Source organism: Crocodylus porosus, unplaced genomic scaffold (assembly GCF_001723895.1).
Source record: "Crocodylus porosus isolate Cpor-Errol unplaced genomic scaffold, CroPor_comp1, whole genome shotgun sequence".
NCBI classification, from domain to species: Eukaryota; Metazoa; Chordata; order Crocodylia; family Crocodylidae; genus Crocodylus; species Crocodylus porosus.
Window position 1 is genome coordinate 58236213 of NW_017728949.1, and position 26365 is coordinate 58262577.

Genomic DNA, 26365 nt, shown 5'->3' on the forward strand with positions numbered 1-26365 from the left:
GCATATTGTCTCATTTCTAAGGGATTTTCATGGACTACAGTCAAATCACAGGCTTGTTTGAATGGTTCTTCAGTGTGGTTCACTGCTTGCAACATTAGGTTGGGAGTCAGAAGATGTGAATGTTGTTCCCAGCTGTGCCAGTGTAGACAAGGTCCTTCGTTTCTTTGTGCCGGTGTCCTTGAATATACAGGGAAATTTAGTAGTGCAATGATCGTGGTCTAGTAGCGCGTGCGAGTACTCCTATTCCAGAATGTCCACACAGGGAGTTTTACTTATATAAGCATCCTGGTATAATTAAACAATACAATTATGCCAGTAAGTTTAGTTGAGAAGATGGGCCAGTGGTTGAACTTGTCTGCCTACAATGAACTCTCCAGCCTGGGAACTATTTCTGTGTTTGTTCATTGCTTAGCCCAACAGGGCCCCTATCTCAGTTGATGTGTCTAGGTGCTACTCTGAGACCAATAACTAATAGCATCAGTCTTGCAGGCCTTGTTTCATCTCATCAGATGGATCCACCTTTCAGTTGCAAACTTTGCAGTGGTAGTCAATGGGTCATGAGCCATCTAGTTCCCTTAGGCCCATTTGAAAACCCCAGCTTGGATATATATTCCACAGTGCTCTTTACACTCTGAAGGGCAGCTGCTCATTTTGCCAATGAATTAATCTTGCAACAGTTAGAGCTCTGTGCAGTTACAGCCCTTTGCTGAGTAATACCTTTTCTTTAATCATTAGAAACTTCCAGTCCATGTCCACGTGAGAGAGGCATCTGGAGATGACATCGCTTTGCCACTTCCACTGGCTTGAATGCTGCTTTGGCTGTGATAAGTTAACCTACCTATTTAGGGTTTTAGCTTGTGTGATAAGCTAAACTAGCTCTTAACAAGCAAGCATCAAAACCCCAAGGGTCATCAGTAGCCGTTCCTCACAGGGTTCACTGCACACTGAGCACTGAAATAGTTAAATAATTTATTCAGCTTTGTACATGAAGGGCAAAAAAAAAAAAAAAAAAGGGTTATAGGGCCACCTGCCGTCTTGTCATTTCCTTCTCCAGGAAAATCTGTTGATGGCATCCCTGTGGGCTTGTAGAAACCCAGGTCTTTACTGGGTGAAATCCATCCCTGCACAGAGGCTGAATAAGCTATAGGAGCAGCCCCTCTCTACATGCATATAAACCCCAGCATCCCCCTGCTCGTACGTGCCATCTGTTAGATAAGGCTGGTAAAACTCCCAACGAGTCCTTACTGAAAGCCTGTCTTTTGCTATACATCCAGGAGCAAATCTCACCATCCTTACTACAGCTGCTTTCTTTCCATTGAGGCACTCAGATGTGGGATTTGCAATATTATTCAGCTCCGCAATGCAAAGAGCCCACTTCTGCTGCTCTGTTGTGGGGTTGACTCCCTGAACTTGGTGCCTTTGTGGTAAGACGAGGGAACAAGCCTTTTTAATGCATTTCAGCCTGCCCTTCCCTATTAATGCTGAATATTCATTTCCCCACCCCCCCATTTATACAGAGTCTTACTCTAGATTTGCTCCTTTATCTCCTCCAATTAGTCTCACTGCTTTTCACTGTTTCCATGGTGGGGGGTGTGTAGAAATGTGCAAAGGATTTTTTTTCACTTGACTGAAAGTCATTAGAAGTGGCCGGCTTTGGTTTCATTCTGCACTTAAAACCCCCTGTTTCTGCTACATTCATCAAGCAATAGGTTTTGGGGGGTTTTTCCCTCGTAGCTGTAAAATAAAGCTTTCTGTAAGGTTGAGGTCTCAGCCAGGGGTTCATGTAAGTTAGAGATGGGTCTGAAACACAGAGCCCAAGTCTGGAAGGTTTCTGGCTCAGAGGTTTGCTCTCTGGTCCATCTTTCATTTCAACTGCCTGCAAAAATCCCTCTTCTGGATTCCCTGCACCTGAGACCCAGTGAGCTTGAAGTTCAGCTTACCTTGCTAAAGGATGATGATCTCTGCGGCATTCTCCTGCTGGCGCGGTTGTCCTGATGAAAGGGATGTGCTGAGGTTAAGGACTGATGAAATAAGATCAAGGCAAAGAAAGGACCGTCTTGCTGTCCTGGCACAATATGCACACGCGCCCACCGTACCAGTTATGAGATCTGTAACCACAGTTTTCTGTAGCATGTTATGTCCGGAGACTGATCCCTCCCAATTGCCATAAGCCAGTGCGTGTGAGCTTTGCAACAGCCCAGCCAGGTAGGCTTCTGCTTGTTCAGAGATAGGGAATCTGGGGTACAGAGAGGTTAAACAACTTGACAAATCGGGATTAGGACTTGAATGGCTAGTAATCACCCAACCACCATAGGGGACTGAGCACAAGACTGGGAGGCAGGAGTTCCTCTCTGGTGTTGGTCAAGTTACTTAAACATCCCACCGCACTCTCTCTGACTATACAGTGGGGGTGGTGATATTTGGTTACCTCCCAGGAAGGTGTTTAGGGTCAATCGGTTTGTGTCTTCAAAGTGCTGCAAACTATGCATACCCAATAGGGATTATTACGCATCAGCATGCGTATCCCATAGGTCTCCTGCATCTCAGGTGAGTCCCATAGTCCTTGGGCTGTTGGTTGTTTGGGGTGGGGGGGTGACTACACACACCTGTACACAAATATATTCACAAAAAATGTGACGACCCCCCCCACCCCAACTCAGAACAAAGTAAATTCCAAACCGTTGTTTTCTGCACAAAACAGATTTCGTCTTTACCAGCCAATTCTTCTGCCTACTTTATGGCTGAAACCAGAAAGCCCTGGGCATCTGACTGCTTCTTTAAATGAACCCCCCAAACTGCAGGCAGCATTGTGTGGACTCTGCTTAGCTCGTTATTTAAGGGTAATCAAGAACATTACATCGCTCTAAGCACTTGTTCTTTCCATGACAGTCGCTAACTCCTGCTCTGCGCTCTGCCAGGACCCGAGGAGTTCAGCTGAAGTAAGCTCATCTCGTACTCTTTGCTGTGTTACAGGAGCACCTGACAGACCTGAAAGAAGATCTGGATAAGGATGAATGTAAACAGGAGCCCGAAGTTATTTATGAGACAAACTGTCACTGGGAAGGATGCACAAAGGAATATGACACTCAGGAGCAGCTCGTCCATGTGAGTAATGTTGGGAAGAAACCCCGGCAATAAATTTGGGTTGCTGTGCATTTGTCCTCGCTTTTTATCGCAAGCTGCTGCACGGCCGGAGCTCGCTCTGGGAGCCACTCCAGGCGCAAATCAGAAGTACGCGGCATAAACACTGCCAAATCAGGTCACGTTCCCTTGTAGGGTTTATCTGCAGGGAAGGGCGGACATGCACATGCATGCACATGCACATGTGCACACACGCACATGCGCGCGCGCACACACACACACACACACACACGGAGCTGGCTTCAATTCTGGAGGCCGCCGCCTCCTTTGAAAAGGATCTGTTTGATGAACACAGAGATTTTCACAGTTACTCAGACTGCTATTGATTTTTGTTATTTATTTGGTCATTAATTACTGTGGGATCTGTCCCCTGGAGGCCACCAGTCGAGCATCAGGCCTCACCCAGCTAAGCATTATGTGCACGCACATAGTGCAAGCGTAATCCAAGCCCCCAAAGAGCGTGCGGTCTAAATTAAGATCTGGCATTTGCTGTCCTTAAGTCAGAAACAAAGAGTTACCCCTCTAGAACCCCTACTTTCATTACAGGTTAGGGATGAGTGATTTAGTAGAAAGTGTCTTGCATTTGCTTGAGGTGGAAATAATTCTGAGTGTTAAATGCGGGAGATGTGTTTAAAGTGGCAGCTATGTATAGATAATGCTTTTTATTTTTGTAAGCCCTTGTACACTCCATAAAGCACAGCATTGCTCAATAATAACTGATCCACAGTGGCCCGTGCTGGCCAGGAAAGCGTGTTTCTGCATTGATCAAGCAATAATGTTTTTTTTTTTTCCTTTCTTAGCTTTCTTAAACCCCTCCCCCCCGCAAAAAAAAAAACCCAAAAAAACTCTGTAGCTGTCCCCAGCGCAAAGTACAAGGAAGATCCCTGTAGTCCAGCACAATTTATTACCAATTCCCACCTCCCCCCAAAAAACCACCCCACACCAAAAGGAAAATATTTGAAGAAATAGGCACCATCCTTAGTTTTGAAGTTTTTAAAACCTGAGTCTACTGTGATGTGATTATTAGCAACCGTCCAAGAAGCTGCAGATTTTGATGTCTAGAATATGCACTGGAGTGAAGGTCAGAGAGACAGCAGGCTTCCCACTGTGCCCTGAAGGACGTATGTTTGTGCGCACAGATGATCGTGCTTAGGTGCACAAGGGTGAGTTTGCTTGTGCAATACGCCAAAGTGCTGGTGGAAGCAGAAGAGGTCGAGGAAGATACCAGAACTGGTGAGCCCATACATTATCAGAGACCTCAGTTCATCCTGGCTGTAGACATTTGTCACTTTTCATTTGAGAGACACCCCAAGCAACACCTCGAAGACACGTAAAGAGGGGCAATCCAACCGACTGAAATGCCAGTCCTGCCAAGGTCAGATTCGCAAACCGGCTCAGGCCGAGAGGCCTATTTTTCACGTCTGTTCTGGTGGCGTGCAGCAGGTCTGGGCTCCCGCCCCAGTCTGGTTTCCATCTATCCTAGATTGCAACCCCTTTCCCAGCTTGTGCTCTGGCTCTCTTGGCCCCAGGTCTGCTATTGCCCCTCTCTGGGGCTCTTGGCCTCAGCCTCTAGGTCGTCTTCGATCTCTCCCCGTCCCGTGGCTCTGGGGTCGCCTGTACTGGGCTCCGCTCCTGCCCCTCTAGGGCTGTGAGCCCCTGGCCCTGTCACCGCTCTGCTCAGTCCCTGTCTATTAGCGCCTTAAGCCCAGCCCAAAGCTGTCCCGTGCCCTTCAGGTGTGGATCCCCCGCGCCTGCTCCCCAGCCGCCAGCTCATCCCGCCACGATGCGCCTGGCTCGTCTCACAGGTTTGGCAAGCAGCTTTCTGCCCCACGCATCTGAAGTCTTTTGGAAACAACCTGCAAGGGTTCACCTCCGGGAAACTGCGAATCTTCGATTTCTGAGCTCCGAATCCAATACGCGGCTGGCTTCAATCCTTTGAATGCGGCTTGTCTTCGCTCTTATCCCTGCCCCTTCAGGTGCTGACCTTGAGCGCAAGCCACATTCACACTGAGCCCACGGTGGCGGTGTCAAAAGCACAGAAGTGCTGGGGTAAAGGGTTCACGCTGGTGTGTCTCCATCATGGCAGTGGTGTTTTCCAGCCTGGATGCTCCTGAGCGTTTTCCAAACCTGGATGTGCTCTGGTGGCCTCCCTCTCAAGTCACTCTTGAGAGTGGCCCCTGGGATGACCCTGGCTTATTTCTGGGTTTGGAGAGTGAGAGGAGGAGCAGGCAGGCCTCCAGCCTTCCAGGATATGCTGCGGCCACACGTAGAGGTGAATCTATAGTGAAAAGAAGGCGCCCTGCATCCTCTCCATATTGTCCCACAATCCACATTTCCTCCACAGTACACCAGGCAGGCTGTGACGGTTCAGACAACCACACTTTTAGCTCTGCGCCGATAGGAACAACACCCAGAGGTTGATCTCCAGGTCGATCTACGCACACCGTGCCAGGCTGAGATGGAGGAGGCCTGCTGCTCGGTTTTAACAAGCGCGTAACATTGTCCACCAGCAGTTAAAGCCACCACCTCAGTAGCACTCAGAGTTGCAGTCCACAGGCCTGACCTCGATGCTGGAAAAAATCCTGCGTACTGAAAGATCCCAAGTCCAGAGCATTTTTATTTTAGGCTCGCTTGTCAGTTTAGGTCTCCTGAAAAGAGCCGAGTGAAGGTGGGCATCAGTTTGGGCAGCGAGATCCCATTCAGAGGGAGACAAAGTTACATGCAGAACAACACAGCCCGTGAGTTATTCTGCAAACTGCTTTATTTCCCTCCCCATGCCTGTATAACCTGACGCCAGCCTCGCACCAGCTAGGATCCAAACTCCACGCTGCTGCTGAGTTTTCAGCGCGGGCCGGGGGATTTTATGGTACTGAGTAATTAGCAGTAATAGGGGCTGTGCAGCTTTCCTTAGCACATACTTGAGAGCTGCAGTCATTTCCTGCCCGCAGTTCAGCTTTTGACGGCAGGTGGATGCTTTAGAGCTGGAATACAATCTGGCCTGAATCAGTCTTTTTTTTTTTTTCCATCCTACCTTTTGCCAGTGTTTTTAAGCCTGCAGCATTCAGGGATTTGGAGCTGGAATCTGAGTTCAGTCCACTCCAGAAGTAGAAACCGGGTCCTTCTGAAAACGGGCAATGGCTGGGGGTCAGCACGAGCCGTGGAACGGGCTGGCCCACCCGGGGCATGGCCCGGCCAACTTTGAGCACGTTAATTTATATAACCCACAAATGTGCAATTGTCATTCCGGTTAAAACTATATAGCTCTTGTTTTAACTTCATAGCTAGCTGAATTAATGTGCTCAAAATTGGTCGAGCCATGGCCCGGGTGGCCTGCCCCATTCCACGGCCCATGAGGGCCAGGATTGTTGCAGGGCTGTGGTGGGGGCCCAGCACTTGGCAGCATTTTTATTTAGGTTTTAATTAGGGTTGGGGAAGTCTCTAGTTTTGCCATTAGTCTGAGAATCAGGAGCAGTGGGGCCAGATCCTCTATTGATTGCGGTGGAGCGATACCTGCCTCCATCAGCGGATCAATGACTGGCAAAATCCCTTTAAAAAGTGTAACAGTGACCAAGCTATTGTAGATCACATGGTGGGGAGAGGAGATGGAGATGGACCCAGCTGTGTCTTAACACTGCATAAAGGGCAAAGAAATGTCGGGGGGGGGGGGTTATGTGTTTAACAGCCCAGATATTAAAGAGCATAATCTGCTGAAATAGTCCCAGTATTAGCAAAGTGGAACAAAACCACCTTGTTGTTGGGTTTTTTTTTCCCTTTTGAGCAAAAGTCGCATGCTCAATTCTGAAGGATGCATGGAGTCAGCGCACTGCAGGGTGACATGTCTCAGCGGTTTTAATTTAGCTAAACTATAGGGACATGAGCGTCTGGGGCAAGATCAGGTACGCTCCATGCGGGCACAAAGTGTGCCGGTTGCTCGTCCCCAAGGTGTAGGCAGATATGGAGAGCCACTCCTGACCACTAATTTATATCAAATTGCATGAGCTGTGTCACGTCGGCAAAAGGAAGTAAAAGGATCCACTTTCCCCCCCCTGTCCACAGTGTCAGGTAGGTCTTAGCAAGCCTTTCACTGCCTCTTGGTGTGTTTGTACACCAATGGATCTGATCCTGGGTAAACAACGATAAAAAAAAAAAATCCTCTGCACCACTGGTCGCTTTTCGTACTGGTAGGTTGTGATGTGCTGGTAGGTGGCTTGGCCAGCCCGTAGACGGCCTGTTGGGAGCCTGCAAGAAGTTACATGTTAGTCATCTCCAACTAAAGACCAGTCATTTTTTTCTGCAAGTTCTTACCCCTTCCTTCCAAGTCTACCCTGAATTCCCCTCTGCTCTGGATGGCTCTGATATGTCCCAGCCTGGCTGCTCCAAGACTATTTTTTAATATAGCTTAGTTAAAAAAAGGAGCATATACAAATGGAAGAACATTTTCTGTTTGGTGGGTGACATTTCTGATTGGACACTTGCTCTCTTCTGAAGCAAGGGGGCCGTATTTGGGCACCTGTTGAGAGGCATCCTAGTCTACAGCCTAGCAATCATGGACCACATATCGTATAGCTGTGCTCCTAAATGCCCCCCATCCTCCACAAAAGGCCCCAGAAGCAAGAATGGGGGTTGATGTGTTGCCTTGAGGCCTCTCAGTGGTCTCAAGAGTGCAGCTTTTACTATGTATAGGCCACATTTGGGTTACAGAAGCTGGGGACCTAGCCTAGTGCATCTGCTGCACTTTCAACAGAGTAAATGCAGTCTTCATGCTTCAGTAAACTGTCCTAGTCGCATCCTTCTTGTCGCACTGTATTTTGGTCCGGTAGATCAGCGTTTGGGCCAGGTTTCTAAGCTGCCGTAAAGCAGCTTGTCCTTGCATGTCCTTGCAGCTCTGAAGGAGTGCATATTGTGTATGTCCCAACAGCCCCAACGACTGACGCAGTGCTGGTTTTCCTTCCCTGCTTTCAAACACCATGTGCTCTGTTGGTGTCGGCTGCTCTAATAATGCCCTGCTTTCCCCTGTCCTCCTAGCACATCAATAATGATCACATCCACGGAGAGAAGAAGGAGTTCGTTTGCCGCTGGCAGGACTGCACCCGGGAGCAGAAGCCGTTCAAGGCTCAGTACATGTTGGTGGTGCACATGCGACGTCACACGGGGGAGAAACCCCACAAGTGCACGGTGAGCCACGTCTGGGCGGGTTGGCGGGCAGTGGGTGGTTGTGGCCATTTGAATGCATGTCTGAAATGAGGCAGTGGTTGCCACCACAGGTCTCTGCAGGAACAGTCCCCGCCATGGGGTATGTTCCTCGCGAGCTGTCTTGGGACATTAAAGCTAACAGCAAGGAAGGGTTGTCCAGTGCTTAGGGTCAGGAACTTGCATGGTCTGTCCTGCCAAGAAGGTTTGTAGTGACGCCAGGACCTGCTGTCTGCTAAAGGTAGGTAGTGGATGGAGGGAATGCCATGGGCATACTATACTTGGACCTCAGTAACGCTTTTAATACAGCCCCATGGGCTGAACAGTTGGAGAAACAGGTAGGTAGGTTGAATGATTGTACAGTGAGTACGTAATTGCCTGAGTGACCCCAAGCAAATGGATGGATGTCAGAGTGCTAGGGGATTTCGGGTGGGATTCTGCGCCCTCTCTTGTTTGGTGTTTTGTTAATGACTGTTTTTACTTCAGTGATTACCAGACTCTCATACGGTGTTGCAAATAGCCTGACTCCTCACTGCCTGCAGTGCTGAGGTCCTTCTCCAGTGCGGCATTGCATGTCTAAGCAATGACCCCTGTACGCATGCAGGGGTGATTCCCCCACCCTGGGTGCAGGAAGGTCTCCGGGCCAGAGGATTGCATCAGAGCGATTCCTCGCACTTCAGGGGTTTCTGCACCCCCGAGCCCTAGGGAGCGCGACAGCTAATTGTGCAATACCTGGAAAGATGTAGAGGGGACTTTACTCAGCAGAGCAGTGATTTCTCCCAATGCAATTTATTTTAAACAAAGAGACAGGCACAGGGACATGCGTAAAACCTCAAGCTCCAGTGAATGGATCAAGGGGGGGTCAGGCCCCTTTCTCCAGGTGATCTCACCTTTGCATAGGCAAATCACCACTTCAATCTGGGAACAACCAACATGAGCATCTGCAGACACTCTTATCTGAAAGCAAAACCCGGGTGTCGGCGGTCCCCTACTCGCTGCAGTGTTGTGACAATGCCTGGGACCGCATGCTTAGTTACCAGTGTTTTCCGGTGAATGGAGTAATATTTTTCAGCGCTTGCCATGTGCATGGGGTGAGAGGGAATTGTGTTGCTTTTATTCAAAGTCACCGTACGCTGAATGAACCCCATGTGCTAGAGGAAGCTGACCGGAGAGGATGTGATGGGTGCAATATGACAACCTCGTAAGACTTGCCTGTGCAAACGTAGTGGTTGCTTTTCATTCGATGTTTATGCATCATAAAGTTAAAAATCCCATCCTTCCCTGAACCAGACTACAGCATCCTATGGGAATGGTTTCAAGTACCACGGCCTACACCAGTGACCAACACAATGGCCATTACTGTAGCTCTTCCCCATAACGGATAAAATACCAAAGCCATATTTCTTCAGAATCAGTCTGATGAGTGCTGCAAGTGTTCTCTCCTTTTCCCCAAATGGTTTTGAATTATACAGTAGAATAAATTTTGCTTTTAGAAAAAGAAGATTTTTTTTTTTACTGGCCAAAGATTTCTCCTAAATTTCTGTAGTCCATCGTGCCAGTATGGATAAGAGAAGCCAGTGTTTGTAGGCAACAGCACACACAGGAGCGATGTGGCCAGCACCCCATGTGGCCACCTTGGCTTTCCCCAGCCCACAGGACTTTTTGATTTTTATTACCCAGCCCACAGACATTTACAACAGGATTGACTGGATGTGGCCTTCCATGCAAGCCAGCAGCGAGGATCAGACTCATGCCTCTAGATTCGTCGTTCTCTAGAGACGCTTAATGATCTGTCATTATATCCCTTTTCAGTGGCAAAGACTTTCCTAAACAGCAGCCTCAAGTGGCTCCGGTGTCCATCGGTGGGCACCGATGGAAGTGATTCGATTCAGATGAGCAGTCTGCTGGATTGGGAATGACTGGCAGCTTCGAAATCCAGGAGCCCTCTGAAAGTGCTTGAATAAGGGTACCTGTATGGGATTGTCAGCACTCTCATTGACTCAACTCCAAAAGGCACATTTGAAAACGTCACTCTAAAGGTCTTGCTTGAAGCCCCCATTTTTGGAAATCTCATGTTTTCGAATGCACTGGCACTTTGGAGTCATTGCTGCTTGGAAAAGCTGTGGGCAGCATCCAGACTTCTCTCGGTCATTTTGGTTGCTTGGCTGAATACAGAGAGAAGGTCCTCACGCAGCTAGCACTGAGGTCTGCCATCGCTTGATATCTGAACTGCTTTTTTTTCCAGGAGGAAGGCTCCTGGGCTTGTGTCATGCAAGAATCCATCTCTCTCCAAGATTAAAGTTCTTGGTTTTTTAGCTGGTAATATCCGGCCGCCCATGTTCAGGGCCTTCAGGAAAAAGTGGAACAGAAGCCTAATTAAGGTCACTTCAAAGCTCGCTGTATCTCCATTTCTCTGGGTTTGTCTCTGAAATGCTGAAGTCAGCAGAGCAAGAAGGCCTTGGTCAAGATTTTCAAAACTAGCTCGTGATTTTCGGGGGTCTCCATTTATGAGCACTGAGGTGGGGTCTAATCTCCAGGCGTTCAGCCTTGCTTGAAAATCGGGTCCTTTTCAACTCATATCGGGTCAGGCATCCAGAAAGCAAAGGCACCTACTATCACTACCCCCTCTTGAAAATCCTGGTCTACTTGGGGACAGCCAGGTTGCCCTCAGTAACATGAGCGCTCTTTTGTCCAACACCCCCCCTGGAAGGGGAGGAGGAATAAGAAACCGATGAGAAAGGAAAGACCCTCCCTTCTCCCTGTTGATTAATCACTCATATTCTGTTTTTCTTTTAGTTTGAGGGTTGCTCCAAGGCCTATTCCCGGCTGGAGAACTTAAAGACACACCTGAGATCTCACACTGGAGAAAAGCCCTATGTTTGTGAACACGAGGGTTGCAATAAAGCCTTTTCCAATGCTTCAGACAGAGCTAAACACCAGAACAGGACGCACTCCAATGAGGTAAACCTATGCACGCTCCATTGTTTTCTTTTTCATTTTACTGACAATATACACGACATGCTGGACTCACGTAGAAAGAAATCTGCCATCCCAAAAGGTGTTCTTTGCCTTTCTTTAACAGCATTTGTTTTGCTGGCAAGCCAGACCACATTAGTTCTATTGTTATGAAAGCCGTGTTTGAAACCATAAACAGATGTGGACATCTGTAAACTTTCTAATTGGCTTTTGAAATTAAAGCTGGTGCTTTCCAAAATCATATACTTTTCAATAGGGCAAGCAGGTTCCTACATTTATACATGTTCTCTTTTTCTTTCTTCCCTTTTTTTAACAATGCTGCAGCCTAGACTCGTGGTGGTATAATTCCTACCCAGCATCCTGACACTTTGGAAATAATACTACCTCCGGCACTTGATGTACGATGATAAAGCGCAATGCAATGCTTTGTTAACCCTGCTTAATTAAGACCCGCTATTAGTAGTTGGGGAATGCAGGAAATTGCCTTTATTGTTACGCATGTGATGGTCTGCTGCAACCGGCTAAGGCTGAGGATTGAAATTTATATTACCACTAATTAGCTGACGACGGGAAGAAAAAACAGCGCTCCAAATTCTAATAGCATTTGCGACCATGAAGAATTTAGTATGTAGCCTAATTTGTAACAGTTAAATATGAACCACTGGAGAATGGAACATGATTGCAAAGGTTGACAGCATTTTAAAGTGATACCGTGTCTAGGTAGGGATTGCTTGGAGTATTTTTTGCCTCCTGCATAACATGAGTTAAGGATACCCAAACTCTGAAAAGCTTTGCAGATGTAGTAGTTGTTGTAAATACCTAAAATCTTGGCTGCTTCTCTGAGCTACTTGGGTCAGGGAAGGAGGCAGAGTGTAGATCCAAGCATCCTTTGAATGTGTGTGGATTGGAATCCAACTACTGAAAACAGACCTTAATCTCATCAGTGAGCCAGTTGATGACAGTGAGGGACTTAGAGTTGCTTTCTGGCCACTCCGGTTTGCCCCAATGCTGGGTGACTTGGAATACAGATGTGCAGATGTTAAGACCAGAGGCAACCATTAGTCTAGTCTACCATAAATTTTCACCACTAACCCTGTATTGAGCCCAGTCACTCATGTCTCATGGAAGGATGAGGTGCGCATACCTTCTGCAGAAGCCGACTGTCCATTCTCCGGTGCTAAATCACCCTCACGGATAAAAGATTGTATGCATTTGAATTGGTCTGGCTACAGCACCCAGACTCTGGGTTTTATTATGCCTTCTTCCACTAGATCATTGAGCCCTTTCATTCCTGGTGTTGCCTCCCTATGAAGGTACTTGCGCATTGTCACTTAGGCCATGGACAGGAGTTCATTTCTAGCGGTAACTATTTCTGTGAAATTATTACTGTTAGAAAAATTACCTGGGAGCTAGGACACACGTTCATTCCAGTGCCCTGGCTGGAGGGCTACAGGGGGGCAGCTCTCCAGCCAGGAGGCTCTAGAGGGGACGGTGAGTGGGGCATTGTCCTGTGATGGAAACCACGGCACAGCTGCCTCCCCCTCCGCGCTCCTTTGAGTCAACCCAAATGAGTGCATGGTGGGGGGAGCCTGGGTCTGAGGGACATTTCTCCTCCTGGCAGCCCTTCTGGGGCTATTGGAGGGTGCCCAGTATGGGTGACTGGCAGGGGCAGAGGGCACAGGTGACTGGTAAAGGGGAAATTGGGGGGCATGTGCCCCCCCAGATATTGGCCCCCAACTTGGCACTGCTCAGGATGTGGTAGTTTTTTTGCCACATGGATCAGCGACATTTGGTGGGGGGGGCACTAAGTCATGGCACAGAAGTATAGAAGTGGATATGGGGGTTTTGGCCTGCCCATGGGCCCGCCCACAATTGTGCCCCCCCCCCCAGACTCAGGAGGCACCAGTCACCCCTGGCAGGGGAACTTTTCACAAGAGGGTCCCCACTGGGCTCCCTGTGCCTTCCCTCCCCTGTCCCTCAAGGGAGGGAGGGAGAGTAGAGGACTGTGGGATACTGGTTGTCCTCAACACCCTACAAAAGTATACAGCGATTCAGGTTAATGCACAACAAGGGAGATTTTCCTCTTAAAAACAGCTCTGACTTTCCTACAGAAGAGCCAGTTCTCTTCTGCAAGAAATCCCTGGAACGGCTTTCCACTCTCTTTTCAGGCCAGGAGAAAGGTTTTTCTCCCGGCATAAGTGTAATACCTTCCATGACCTTAGTCACCTCTTCATTTTTGTTTTGAGAAGCTAAACAGATGGGGCTGTTTGTGCCTTCCTATAAGGCATCTTTTCCAGCCCACAAACCATGGTGGCTCTGTCCTGTCCCCTCTGCAGTATTTCAATAGCCTTTTAAGGTTGGACAAAAGCAAATTTTGTTTCTGTGGGCCCAGTTTTTACCAAGCAGTCAGGAGCTACACTATGTCCCTAATGACCTTCTTCATTATGTCGGTACAGAGCTCGGGCTCTACCCTACCCTTTCATGAATAGATGTCATGCCCATGCCCTATCTAGCCTTACATTTTCAGTAGGCCCTGCAATGTGCCCTCAGGATGTCACAGCCAGTGGCCCATTACTGATTTCCCAAGGCCGGGAGATGTCCGAGTGTTGTGATGTTCCTCCAAATAGTTCTTTAATTCGATTACCTGCTCAATCGCACACCCACTGACTCACCGATGAGTTCAAGGTGGCACAAGTCTGCTGTGGGACAGAGTCGCCAAGGGACCCCCTTCCTTACTCAAGTGAAATGCGGTTGAACTATTGAAATCCAGGGTCACAGCCTTTCTGAGGAGCATTGTGATTCTGCCAGCCTACAGAGAGGGAGCGTCGCAGGTGCTTGAAAAAGGCTGGGGAGAAAGCATTAGAGAAGTATGAACTGCCACTGGCAGAGGACTCCCAACTACATGATGCCTCTTTTTGATTAACACTTAACACATTCATAAGCATCCCAGCAAAACCACCATTCTGCGTTATTCAGCCATCAATAAGATTTGATCTATGATGAAATGGATCCACCTAATCAAGCAAGTAGAATCTCCTGTCCGCTTGGCAATATTGGCAAGATTTCTGTGAGTTAGTCCCATTTATAAAATATCAGACTGGACTATTCACATACTAGGCTCTACTCCCTTTACTCGAATGGAGGTGTTAATAATAGTCATACCACTTCTACAGTGGCTCATCCAAGCATCTGAGTGTGAGCTACCCTTAATTTAATTCTTTGCATCTCTGCTTATTCACTTAAAAAACGGGAGTAGTAGTCTCTACCTCAGAGGGGTATTCTAAAGATTAATTAATTAAAGGGACTTGCCTCAAAGCAGTCAGGAAGCTTGCGGCAGAGTTACTCTTGTGCATACAATGATGCTAGTTTTCTGCAAAAATAAATATAAAAACACATCCCCATATTGATCACTGCTGCTCTTTGGTCAAACTGGTAAGCAGACACACAAAGGAATAGAAATGACCATTTTTGGTTAACCTTTGAAAAGCATGTAGTGATTGTTCCTTTTCATGGATCCATTACAATGTCTCAGTGGAAAACTACTTAGAGCAGTTGCGAGGCTGAGATGGTGCTTGTGATGAATTCAGACCTTTGAAAGCAGCAGCCCTAACACCCTTGGTGCTAATGGACTTTGGAACTGGAAACTGGATAAATAAGAGTTTGAAAGAAAGGTAGCGCTTTCCTCCCCTCTCTTTCCAAAAGCCTGGCCTCATCTTTGTTCTGCTGCAGCAATCAATGATTCATGATTTCAGGAGCGCAGTGCTATCATCTTAAAAAGCACGGCATGCCTGTGATTTGTTTTGCATGATAACAGATTTCAGGGTGACAGGTGCTGGAGATGTACAGGAGATTAGATAGGCAGAATCCCGTTTGGCTCGGTTGCTCTGAATTGTCATAGATCCAGGAGGGCTCCAGCCTTTTCTCGCAGGGTGTAGACCTCTTCTTAATCAAGACAAGCCTTTGTGGTCACATCCTGCTGTTCCCATTGGTCCAAGCCACCTGCCCTTCCATCCATAATCAGGAAACATTCCTGTGGCCACCCGAGCAAATACCTACATGGAAAAGTAATATTCGGAAAGTATTTCATGAATTTTTTAGCTGCCTTTTTAATTTAGCAGCAGAAAACAAGGAAGAGAGCCAGCCCCAAGTGACTAGCCCGGTCTCTTTGGACTGCCAGCAGTCCACGGATCACAGCGTATGAATCCTTGCCATAGCTGTTTTGCAAAACCATAGGGGGTAGATGATCCACGCTTTCCCACCACCACCCATCTCCATTGTCTTCCGTGGGAACATGACATATTTTTGCCTGTAAAACACCCCGATTGTTTCAGCTTCCTTTAACCGTAACATCACATTTGCTGTCTTAACAGAAACCCTATGTCTGCAAGATCCCAGGGTGCACAAAGAGATACACGGACCCCAGTTCCCTCAGGAAACACGTTAAAACTGTCCACGGGCCCGATGCCCACGTCACGAAGAAGCAACGCAACGACGTCCACCCAAGGCCCCCGCCGCTCAAGGAAAACGGCGATAACGAAGCCAGCGCCAAGCAGAGCAGCAAGATCTCAGAAGACGGCTCCGAAGCCAACAGTACCGCCAGGGGCATGGAGGACTGCTTGCAAGTCAAAACGATAAAGACGGAGAATTCTGTGGTAAGAGAAGTGATCGCTTAAAAGCGAAAGCGTGGCCCACAATTCCTCAAAGAAATGGAAAGCTAATGACTTTTCCTGCCCCCCACCCTGTGTGTTTGTCAGGTAACCCAAAACTGTCTGAATAATCCCAAACCTTCAAAGCCTCGAAGCTGCCACGAGTCTCCGGGGCATGCTGTGTTAGGGAGGTCGTGCCATGGTACGGCCGTTGTATCAGAATAGGATGACGCGCCATCCTGAAATGCCGTCCTACGGCCATGCCGCAGGGGTGAAATTGTAATTACTGTGTCATTGCAGGACCATTGTTTTTGCCCCACCAGATTGTTTAAATTAGGCAGTAGTCTTATTTCCATTCCAAGCCAGGTACGGGTCATTTCAGTACCTTGTGCCTATTTCTGGGTGTACCGCGGTAGGTGAAGGAAATCCATCATGACACCCTGCCACCCTTTCGCTTTCCAGTATTTCTCCTTCCCTTAGCAGCCAAAAGGACAACATTTTGGCTTCCTGCATCAGCGCAGGGTAAAAGCAGGGGTGATGAATGGTTGAAGTGGTTTTCACCTGCTGAAGAGTTTGTCCAATCTCCTTTTTTTTTCTTTTCCGTGAGTCGAGACAACTTTGCAAGCATTGGAGCCTCCAAAATATATATTTTCTTGAAGTTGAGCCAGCTAAAATGTCAGTTCCACCCGCCTGAGGCATCAGAGGGCTAAATGCTGCTGGGCCAAACTGCAGTAACATGTGAGTTTAGCCCAAGAAGGAATGGACTATTTTCACAGCCCAGCAGGCAGTTTTTCTGGCTAGCAGGATAGATTTTTACCTTCACAAGCTGCTATATTTGGTGGAAAAACTCAATGCGAGAGCAACCTTGTCCCAAGAAAAAATATTTTGACATGAACATGTGAGAATACTTCCCCCTCACATTTTCCAGAAGGCGATTTACCGTTGCGTGTGCCGCGTTCTTCCCATAGCTGCACCCTGTGCAGCCCGCTTGCAATTAGGCACACCAGACCAGATCTTTGCATCTGCTACACCCTGCTAGCCCTTTTGCCTTTGCTTGGATTGTGCACCAGCCCCTGGGCAGCAACACTGCCTTTGTTCATTCAAGTCCTGCAAGTCCTGGAGTAGTCAGCGACTGGTGGGTTGAAACACGTCGCTTGTTTTGGTGACTCTAGGGTCTTTCTGTCTGACCCAGCATTGGATCCACTGAGATCTATAGAAATCCCCTTCTCTTTTCAGTAAGATATGGATTCAGGCCTATTAAATTAAGCTTCTGAAATGCTGGGATTGGGGGAGGTGGGGGAGGGGGTTATATTGGGGAACAGGTTGCTGCTAATCTCCTTGAATCGTGTCCTTCCTGGCTCCCCTCTTTCACTAACTCGATCCTTTCTGTTAATGTTGCCTTTGTTCTAACCACTTGTTCTTTGTTCCCACTTCCCTTTCTTTACTGTACCTTCCTAAGGACAGTCGGTACTAAGGTGAGCACTAAATCCTTTCTCTTAAAAACCCTGTTCAATACTGTGATGTATTCTGGGCCATGGGTCTAGCTAAGTGGACTATGAAAGGGTGGACAGAAGTGCCAAGAGGGGGTAGAGTTGTGGGCAAATAGTAGGAGACCATTTGGTGGAGGGCTAGGCATCCTTTGGAGTTCCCCTGGGGTTTCTCTGGCTTCATTGCTTCCAGAATTGGTTTGAACCCGTGTACTGTACAGTAAGTTTCTGATCAAAGGGTCCTGGACTAGTTCAGCTCTGCTCCATTGGGGGGTTTATGAGTAAATTAAGGTACTCTTCCTGCCCACTCTCACTACCAGCCTAAACATTTTGCCTCCAAACACACCCAGTTTCTTCTACCCTCTGGAACGAGAACTAGGAATTGGGAACCCAGGCATCCTGCCTAGCAGTGAAGCATGCTGCCTCCAAGCAAGTTCACATCGAGTGTTTGGTGCAAATAAATTGCTCAGTATAACCAACTTATGTTCATGGAGCAGCAGTGTTTTTTGGTGTCTCCCTCTGGTGCAAGACACCCGTGATTTTTTTTTTTAAATCTGTGGGGTGGTCTTGTGAAATAAATGAAGAAATGCAATTTTGTTCATTCACTTTATTTTAAATGAGCTGTCAAGAATGCGCTGCTGAAAGGCCAATGGTTAGTGCCAAGATCGGATATGGGAACAGCATTCTCCTCATACCTGGAGATGTTCTTGTCTGCAGGGCAGAGTTGAGACACAATAGTGGGGCAGTGTCTTAGAAAGAGGGTGGGTTGTGCACCACGCTTCCCTGGCCTGTACCAACCATGTTGATGGGTAAGAAACCTTGGTCTCAAGGGTCTAGCACCCTGCATGTTAAAAAAAGCCGAGTTTCCAGCAGCAAAACTCAGACCCTCTCTTACTTCTCCTTTCCAAGATGTGTCAGTCCAGTCCTGGTGGCCAGTCGTCGTGCAGCAGTGAACCATCACCGCTTGGCAGCACCAACAACAATGACAGTGGAGTAGAAATGAACATGCACAGTGGGGGAAGTCTGGGAGATCTGACTGCACTGGATGACAACGCTCCTGTTGTGGACTCAACAGTCTCATCTGGTAATTCGACGGTCAGCCTTCAGCTGCGGAAACACATGACAACGATGCAACGGCTCGAACAGCTCAAGAAAGAGAAACTCAAGACAGTTAAGGACTCCTGCTCATGGGTGACCCCAGCTCCACAAGCCAGAAACACCAAGCTGCCTCCCATATCAGGAAATGGTAAGCCATGGGCCTATATCCTTGCCCCTCTTTGAATTCGTCAAGCCATGCCTCCTGTCTCTCAACAAAACATCTGCCCCATAGGAGAATTACCTCCTGTAGGAGAATTACCCTGCCCTGTCAGAGAATTATTTCCCTCTCTGAATAATGAGCCATCTTGCAAGAAGCAAACTCGGGTGTAAACTTGGACATATACCATGGTGCACAAGAATGGCTATGGAAAAGTGGGGCAAATGTGCTTGTTCCTTGGTTTACCCAGGGCTAGTTTGCACGCGTCCTCCCTCAGGGTTGCTTTGATTTGTGCAAGCAGTGAGAATTCCCCATGGTCTTTTTATGGGATTTTTGGGGGTTGCTGGAGCACAGCAGTAAAGCAGCTACATCTCTCTTCTGCTTTGTTTGTTGGCATGCCCTTGCATAGGGATATAGGACTGGAAGGAGCCGCCTGGGACATCAAGTCCAGTCCCCTGTGTTTGCAGGCCACCACTGAAACCCCTCACACACAGCCACAAGGTACAATACCCGAAACCCCAAAAGCTCCCCATAACCTCAAGCCTGATGAGGGCCCTGTTAGTGCCCCACCACAATAATGCCTGTCCCATTACAGGGAAGTAAGTGGTTTATATTGTGTCATGGTGATGGCAGAAAACTCCGTACGCTAGTTTGATGCCGGGGAGAACTCCTGACAAGGGCAGCATTATGCTCCTGTTGTGTCCCTCCAGCTGAGCATACAAAAAGGACCAGCACACACAAAGGGTGCTCCCATTTTTTCACTTTGAGCACACAGTCCTCTGCCTCTAGCTTTTCAATGGTGATTCCAGCAAGTGGTCAGATGGCTGAGACGGGATCCCACACCCTATATTCTGCCTCTCGTAAGTCCACAAGGATGCATCCACACCTTGAATACTGTGCCCAGTTCTGGTCCCCACACCTCAAAAAAGGATATAGAAGAATAGAGAAGATCCCGAGAAGGGCAACAGGGATGATTAGTGGTATGGAGGGGCTCCACGTGAGGAGAGACTAAAGCGGCGAGGTCTATTCCATTTAGAAAAGAGACATTTAGTGTGGACATGATAGATGTTTACAAAATACTGAATGGCAAAGAGAAAGTAAATAGGGATTTATGACTTACTGTCTCACCCAAGACAAGAACTAGGGGTCACAAAATAAAATTAGTAGGTAGAAGTTGAAAACTAACAAAAGGAAGTTGTTTTTCACACAGCATTTAATTGCAGCGTGGACATGGGCGACTGGTGCCGCCCGAGGCTGGGGCGGGCACCAAATCACTGACCGGGGCGGGGGCTCCCCAGCAGCTGATTGCCGACTGGGGGGGGTCACCGGCAGCCGATCACCAGCGGCAAAGCTGGAAGTGCACTTCCACCGACACTTCCGGTTTTGGGGCTGCCATTTCCAAGGGGTGCGTGGGCAATCTCAGGGGGTGCATCCGCGTGCACCCCCTATGTGTTGCCAATGAGTGTGGCTCTCATTGCCACCAGATGTCGTGAAAGCTGACAGTTTAGCCAGATTCAAAAAGGGACTGGGCACATCTTGGGAGGAAAGGGGCATCAGTAGCTGTTGAGCATGGGAGTTAGGGATACTAGACTTCAAATGCTGGAAGCTGCAAGTGAAAGAGGAAACATAGAAAAAAGTCCTGGTCATATCCAAGTTGTAGCTGTATTGGTCTAGAAGCAAAAGGAATCAGGACGTGTGGTAGAGGTGATATCTTCTATTAAACCAACTAGATTTTGGCAATGTATTTGAAATTTGAATATTTTTAAGAATTTTTTTTGCAAACATTTTTCTTACAGAAAGATGTCACCTCTACCCCGAGTCCTGGTCATATCCAGTCATTCTCCCTTTCAGCATCCCCTCTCTGCTGTGGTGTGACACAGGATACTGGGCAAGATGGACCTGTGGTCTGACCCAGGAAATGGCAGTTGTTATGTCTTGTGTGTTGCTCGGTGGATGTGGCAACAAACACTGCAAAGGACCATGCAGTAGTGGCTCAGTTTCGGGGACACATCTCAGTGTCCTCTCCTCCCCCGTGCTCCTTGCCTGGTGCTCTCACAGGAGCAACGCTGCAGAGAAAGCTCTGACTTCGGTGTCAGTTAGTAAAATTTCCATCGCTCTCCGATCCCTCATTGGTAGCACGTAGGCAGCAGTGTCTATGCACCAAGCAGCTAACTAACCCGGTTTCCCCCCTCACCGCTCTCCTCCAGGCTCCTTACTTGAAAACAACGGAGGCTCCTCTACTACCCTGCCGAATCCAAGAATAATGGAGCTGTCCGTCAATGAGGTTACGACGCTGAATCAATTAAACGAACGCCGAGACAGCGCCACGAGCACCATCAGCTCCGCCTACACCGTCAGCCGCCGGTCATCGGGGATATCCCCTTACTTCTCCAGCCGCCGCTCCAGCGAAGCTTCGCAGCTCGGGAATCGCCCCAACAACACCAGCTCCGCCGACTCCTACGACCCGATTTCCACCGATGCCTCGCGCAGATCGAGCGAGGTCAGCCAGTGTAGCGGGATGCCAGGCCTGCTCAACCTCACGCCGGCTCAGCAGTACAGGCTGAAAGCCAAGTACGCGGCTGCCACCGGCGGCCCTCCTCCCACTCCTCTGCCCAACATGGAAAGAATGACCCTGAAGAATAAGATCTCTCTTCTTGATGGGCCAGAGCCAGGTTTGCCTTCGTTTCGCCTCCCTCCTGGGCCGAGGCGCTGCAGCGATGGCAGCACTTACGGGTACACGGCCGCCACGGCTTTTCCTCACGAGGTCCCGGGCAACACCACGAGACGTGCAAGCGATCCTGTCAGGAGGCCCGTTGCAGAACCGCCATCCCTCCCCAGAGTCCATCGCTTCAACAGCACCAACAGCATGAATCCTCTCCCCCCTCCACATCCTGTGGACAGAAGGAATTTCGGCCTTCAGAGCTACATGCGCGCCGATGGGAACCTTCCCAGGCACGTCTATTCGCCTCGACCTCTCAGCATTAGTGAAAATATTGCCATGGAAGCAATGTCTGGCGAGACAGATGGCCCCGTTGGAGAGGATGACATTATGCTGCCAGATGATGTAGTGCAATATATCAAATCTCAGAACAATGGGACAGCTGTGGAAAGCACTTCCATGGGGTACGGTAATGAGATGCAAAACTTCCAAGGCAATGGCAAACTACAACCCCAGAGCTTGCCCGGCCAACGCAGGATGGCTGTAGCTGACGCAGGCCTGAGCCATTTGGGTCCAATGATGGCAGATTGCCAGCTGAGCTTTGACGTGTCCTCGAACATGAGTAAAAACAATATGCCCGTCCAGTGGAATGAGGTTAGCTCGGGAACGGTTGATGTGATGTCTAACCAAGCGAAGCAACCATTTTCTCAAGGCAACTTAGCCGTTGTCCAACAGAAGCAGAACTTTGGCCAGTATCAAAACTTCAACCAGCAGCAAATGCAGATGAGTCAGAGTGGCATGAATGTAACCCAGCAACACTTCTTGCAAAGAAATGTGAGCCTAGATGGGCAAAGGCTAAATTGCATGCAGATGAGGCAACAGCAAATCAATCCTGGCATGAACATGAACCCGGATTTGAGCCCACACCCAGGGTATAACCAGCCTCATCAAATGTTGAGCCCAAATGCAATCGGTGGAGATCCAAACCAACTTTCTCCTTCTTGTAGCAACATGGCAGTGAAGCCTGGACCCCACATTCATCCTCAGCAAATGGACATGGCGACCGATCCCTCCTTAATGCTCAACAGTAACGGTGAACGCGTGATGCTGAATCAGGTCATGCATGAACAAAATCAGCAGAACTATTCATCTCAGACAAATCACCTGAACTTTGCCATGAGTCAGGAGGCGTTCCATCAGCCCGCTTCTTTAATGGCCTCAAACCAGCCAAACTTTGAGCCCCAACAGAGCATGATGGGTTCAACCGGACAGGCCTACGCCCCCGGGATGGTACAGCCTCACCCGCCGCCTGAACCGAGTCCAGCAAACAGACACCGAGGACTGCGCGCCATGCAGCAGCTAGGCTACATGAGGACTGCCCACCCTCCTAACGACATGAGCCCCGGCCAGGAAACAGCAGAGGCCACTCCAAAAAGAACCGGCGACATGATGCCGACGCAGCCTCTGCAATGTGCAGGCGGCACAAGGGAGACCAATCTGATGTACTATTACGGTCAGATCCACATGTACGAGCAAAACGGTAGCTTCGATAACTCCGTCGCGGACTGCCGAGTCAGACAGCAGCAGTGTGCCATGAGCAGCAAGCCGGCTGCTATGCCTTCTCCCGGAGCTAATCAGGTGTCCAGCACGGTGGACTCGCAAGGTCTGGAGCCTCCCCAGATCGATTTTGATGCCATCATGGATGATGGAGACCACTCGAGCCTGATGTCAGGAACCCTGAGCCCTAGCATTCTGCAGAACCTCTCCCAGAACTCCTCTCGCCTAACGACTCCACGAAACTCTCTGACGCTGCCGTCCATACCTGCGGGAATAAGCAATATGGCAATAGGCGACATGAGCTCCATGTTAACCACCCTGGCGGAAGAGAGTAAATTTCTTAACATGATGTCTTAATGATCAAGCACAAGTGTTTAATAGTATCCAAGGGACCCTCTGTGAAGCAGAATTTATGAATGTGCTTTTTAAAAATAATCGGTTTCGATAGAGTAGAATTTTTTTTTTTGTTCGTTTTTTGGCAAGTATTAAATACGTTAAAGGGATTCCACGTAATAAAGAAGACGTCTCTTGTACAGACTTATGTAAACTATATAAAGGCAATTTAGCGCCGAAAGAGTGCACCGCTAGTGTTATTGTTTTGGCTTGGTTTGAGGAGCACTGAGCAGCGCTGCCGCCAAGCTAGAATACTGCATAAAAATGGAGGAAAAAAGTAACTCCTTCCCCACCCCGTAAATAGCACCACCCTTCATTTTCCTTTAGTTACGTTTGCAAAAATAACATTTTTCAACCCACTCCAGAAACAGACGGAGGGGATGTGGTTTTGATCTGAATAAAAGCCATACTGTGTACTCTGCTCTGATGAGATTAGCATTTAGTTGTGTCTCCAAATAAGTCCACTCCCAGCAGTATTGTTTTGTACCATAAATACCTTTGTACCTTGCAGCGCCGCAGAAAGCATCGATTCCAAACAGCTTCTCAGAAAAGTGCCTTACTATGTTTTAGTGTTCAGTAGTCAAGGCATCTCCATTAAAATCAAATATAGCGCATTGCCGGAAGCATATATAAAATAGGATAAATGTACATTTAAAAAGCATAGCAGTGTTTCTGAAGAAAAAGAAAACAAAAAACCAACAACAGCAAAACCTGAAAGACGCGTTGAATGAGAAACATGAAAGATTAATGCTCGCTTTTATCAGATGTGTTTACAACGCCGGTTGTATCGTGTGCAGAAGGCAGCAGACGCCTGAAAACGGCATCCATCCCGGAACCTGTCTAATGGCCAGAGGGCTGTGATCCTACAAAGATTTATGCACATGCTTAACTTTACACGCTATGACCAGCGACTTCAATGGAGTAGCACGCTTCAGCTGGGACCTTAAGCAATTATTTTTAATCAGGGAGTTATAATTTAAGAATGAGACTTCACCACGGCTTAGCTCCATCTCTTTTTCCTCATCCTGATGGATCAGATGCTGAAGTTATGGCAGGGGGACCATGTCATGATCTAGTTAGTTCAACCGAGTGTTTGAAACTTGGGGCAGGAGATCAGATCTCGGAGTGAAAATCCGCCTGAAATTTTTCTCTTGGGTGGGTGGAAGGAATATAACTCTTAAGAGAATCCCCCGCCAAGTACGAGTTTTCTGAGTTTCTTTTATTTTGGGGCCTGATCCAGCTCCCGTTGCTGTCAGAAGAAAGACTCCTTAATGCATTATTTATTACAGTCACTAGACAAAAGGGTAGATGCATGAACAAAAGACCTCCCTGAAATACGCTGTCTTAAACAGAAGTGTCTTCCCTTCTGAATACTGTAGTACTAAAGTCCATTTACTTTGACGGTGCTAAGTACATCTAACAGAAGGGTGCAGATGTGAAATCCCTTCCTGATTGCAAACATCCAGTGTAATGAGCTTTTTAAAGTCGGACCAAATGGGCCTGGTTCTCATTGGCAGGACTCTGTTTTCCTCTCCGTCCTTTTAAAGCTATTTTACTCAGCGTGGCTCAGTGCCATCTGCAGACAACAGCACCCACTGGATGCTTTAAATAGACGCAGCCAGTACCTTCCAGTGCTCTGCTTTTGCCCAGATCGGTGCCAAATGAACTGCGCTGATAGTAGCACGACCTGGGGCTCTCGCACAAACATGAGCTGTTATGTCTAGTCCAACTTTGTAATGGCGAACGCACCAGAACGCTGTGCAGAATCGGAGTTCGCTTGTGCCATTCAACCAGGCTCTGATCATCGGGCCCCACGTGTAGTCCTGCCCGCTTCAGTGGGACGACTTGTGGCATAAGGGACCGGTCAGGGAAAGGAAATATATTGCAATCGGGGCCTGCCTAACTCTTATGAACCTTCTCCTGGATCCCTTCCACGTCCTTAACTGTCCTTGACTTCCATGAGAGCTCAGGGTGTGCTAGGAAAGCAAGATCAAGCGGGAGAGATGGAGCGACTCATGTCTGCTTGAAAGACGACTTTAAAAGGGTTGTGGTTTTGTTCACTGCACGTATTCTCTGGCTGTTACTGACCTTGTCCTCACCCTTGCGTTTGCGGCGTGTTTTAGGACTCGGTGTGCTGTACTGGGCACTTGGAGGAAGTGTCAGGCATCCCCATCCCTTGTGCTGAGATGGATCGGGTCTTTGCATCTCCATCGACTGTTTGATTTATTCGGCCGATGGACGCAGCAGTGATTGTTAGCAAGCCCCAGTTTGTACAGCAAGAAAAGATCAAACCTAAAAGCAAAACCAAATCTCCAATGACTTTGAGATTTCTCTGGCTTTTCAGTGGTGGTCTTCCCTCATTTACTAAAATAGTATTATGATACCTGTTCCAGCACTGTATATATTATGTATAGAAGACATCATTACTAAGAGTACCATAGGTGAATTGTTCTGTCAGATTTATATCTCCAGAACATTTTTAGCTGTTTTCTACATCATAAGAACCAGAGGTAACATGCTGAACCTGTATATAAGCCTTTTGTACATTAAAAAGTAATTTTTTTTCATAACTTTGTCTGTCATTGTTGGGGGTGCTGGGGTGTCACCAAGAAAGCGGACCTCCTGGTGCTAGATGTAACAAAACGATGGTCTCTGCCTTGAGGAACGTGCAGGCTAAGTACGCCACAAGCACCCACCAGTGGATGCAACCGTTCATGGAGCACAAGTGAGTGTGTTGTGATCAGCGTGCAAAACAGCACTCCCTGCACACCAGTTGCCTGCCTATCCATTACCGACTGGTTTTGTAGGCGTCGTGGTACAGGTGAGTTGAAAGAAGGATATAGTTAGGCACAACTGATATGACTTCGGAGGGCAGCATGGTGCCTTTCTAGGATCTACAAGTAGCATGAGGGGGCTTGTCGGGAAACTGGACAAATACCTGTTAAGGTGCAAGGAGAGACAGGAGGTAGCAGTGCTGTAGCACAGCTGGCATGAAACATTTAATGGTGGGCTTAAGAGTACATGGATGCCTTTTGATGTGGTGAGTAGGCAGCCAAAATGT

At 48.1% G+C, this 26365-nt stretch overlaps 1 protein-coding gene across 2 annotated transcripts in view; it reads left to right on the forward strand.

Annotated features, from left to right (window-relative positions):
- Nucleotides 1–25871, forward strand: part of GLI2 (GLI family zinc finger 2) — a 212108-nt gene extending 186237 nt beyond the window's left edge. For both annotated transcript variants that reach the window (XM_019554088.1, XM_019554089.1), the window contains 6 exons: nucleotides 2974–3105; nucleotides 8167–8316; nucleotides 11128–11292; nucleotides 15678–15959; nucleotides 18350–18686; nucleotides 20903–25871. In XM_019554088.1, coding sequence (XP_019409633.1) covers nucleotides 2974–3105; nucleotides 8167–8316; nucleotides 11128–11292; nucleotides 15678–15959; nucleotides 18350–18686; nucleotides 20903–23268 — 3432 coding nt within the window. In that variant the 3' untranslated portion in view covers nucleotides 23269–25871. The remainder of the gene's footprint in view (nucleotides 1–2973; nucleotides 3106–8166; nucleotides 8317–11127; nucleotides 11293–15677; nucleotides 15960–18349; nucleotides 18687–20902) is intronic.
- Nucleotides 25872–26365: the final 494 nt, after the last annotated feature.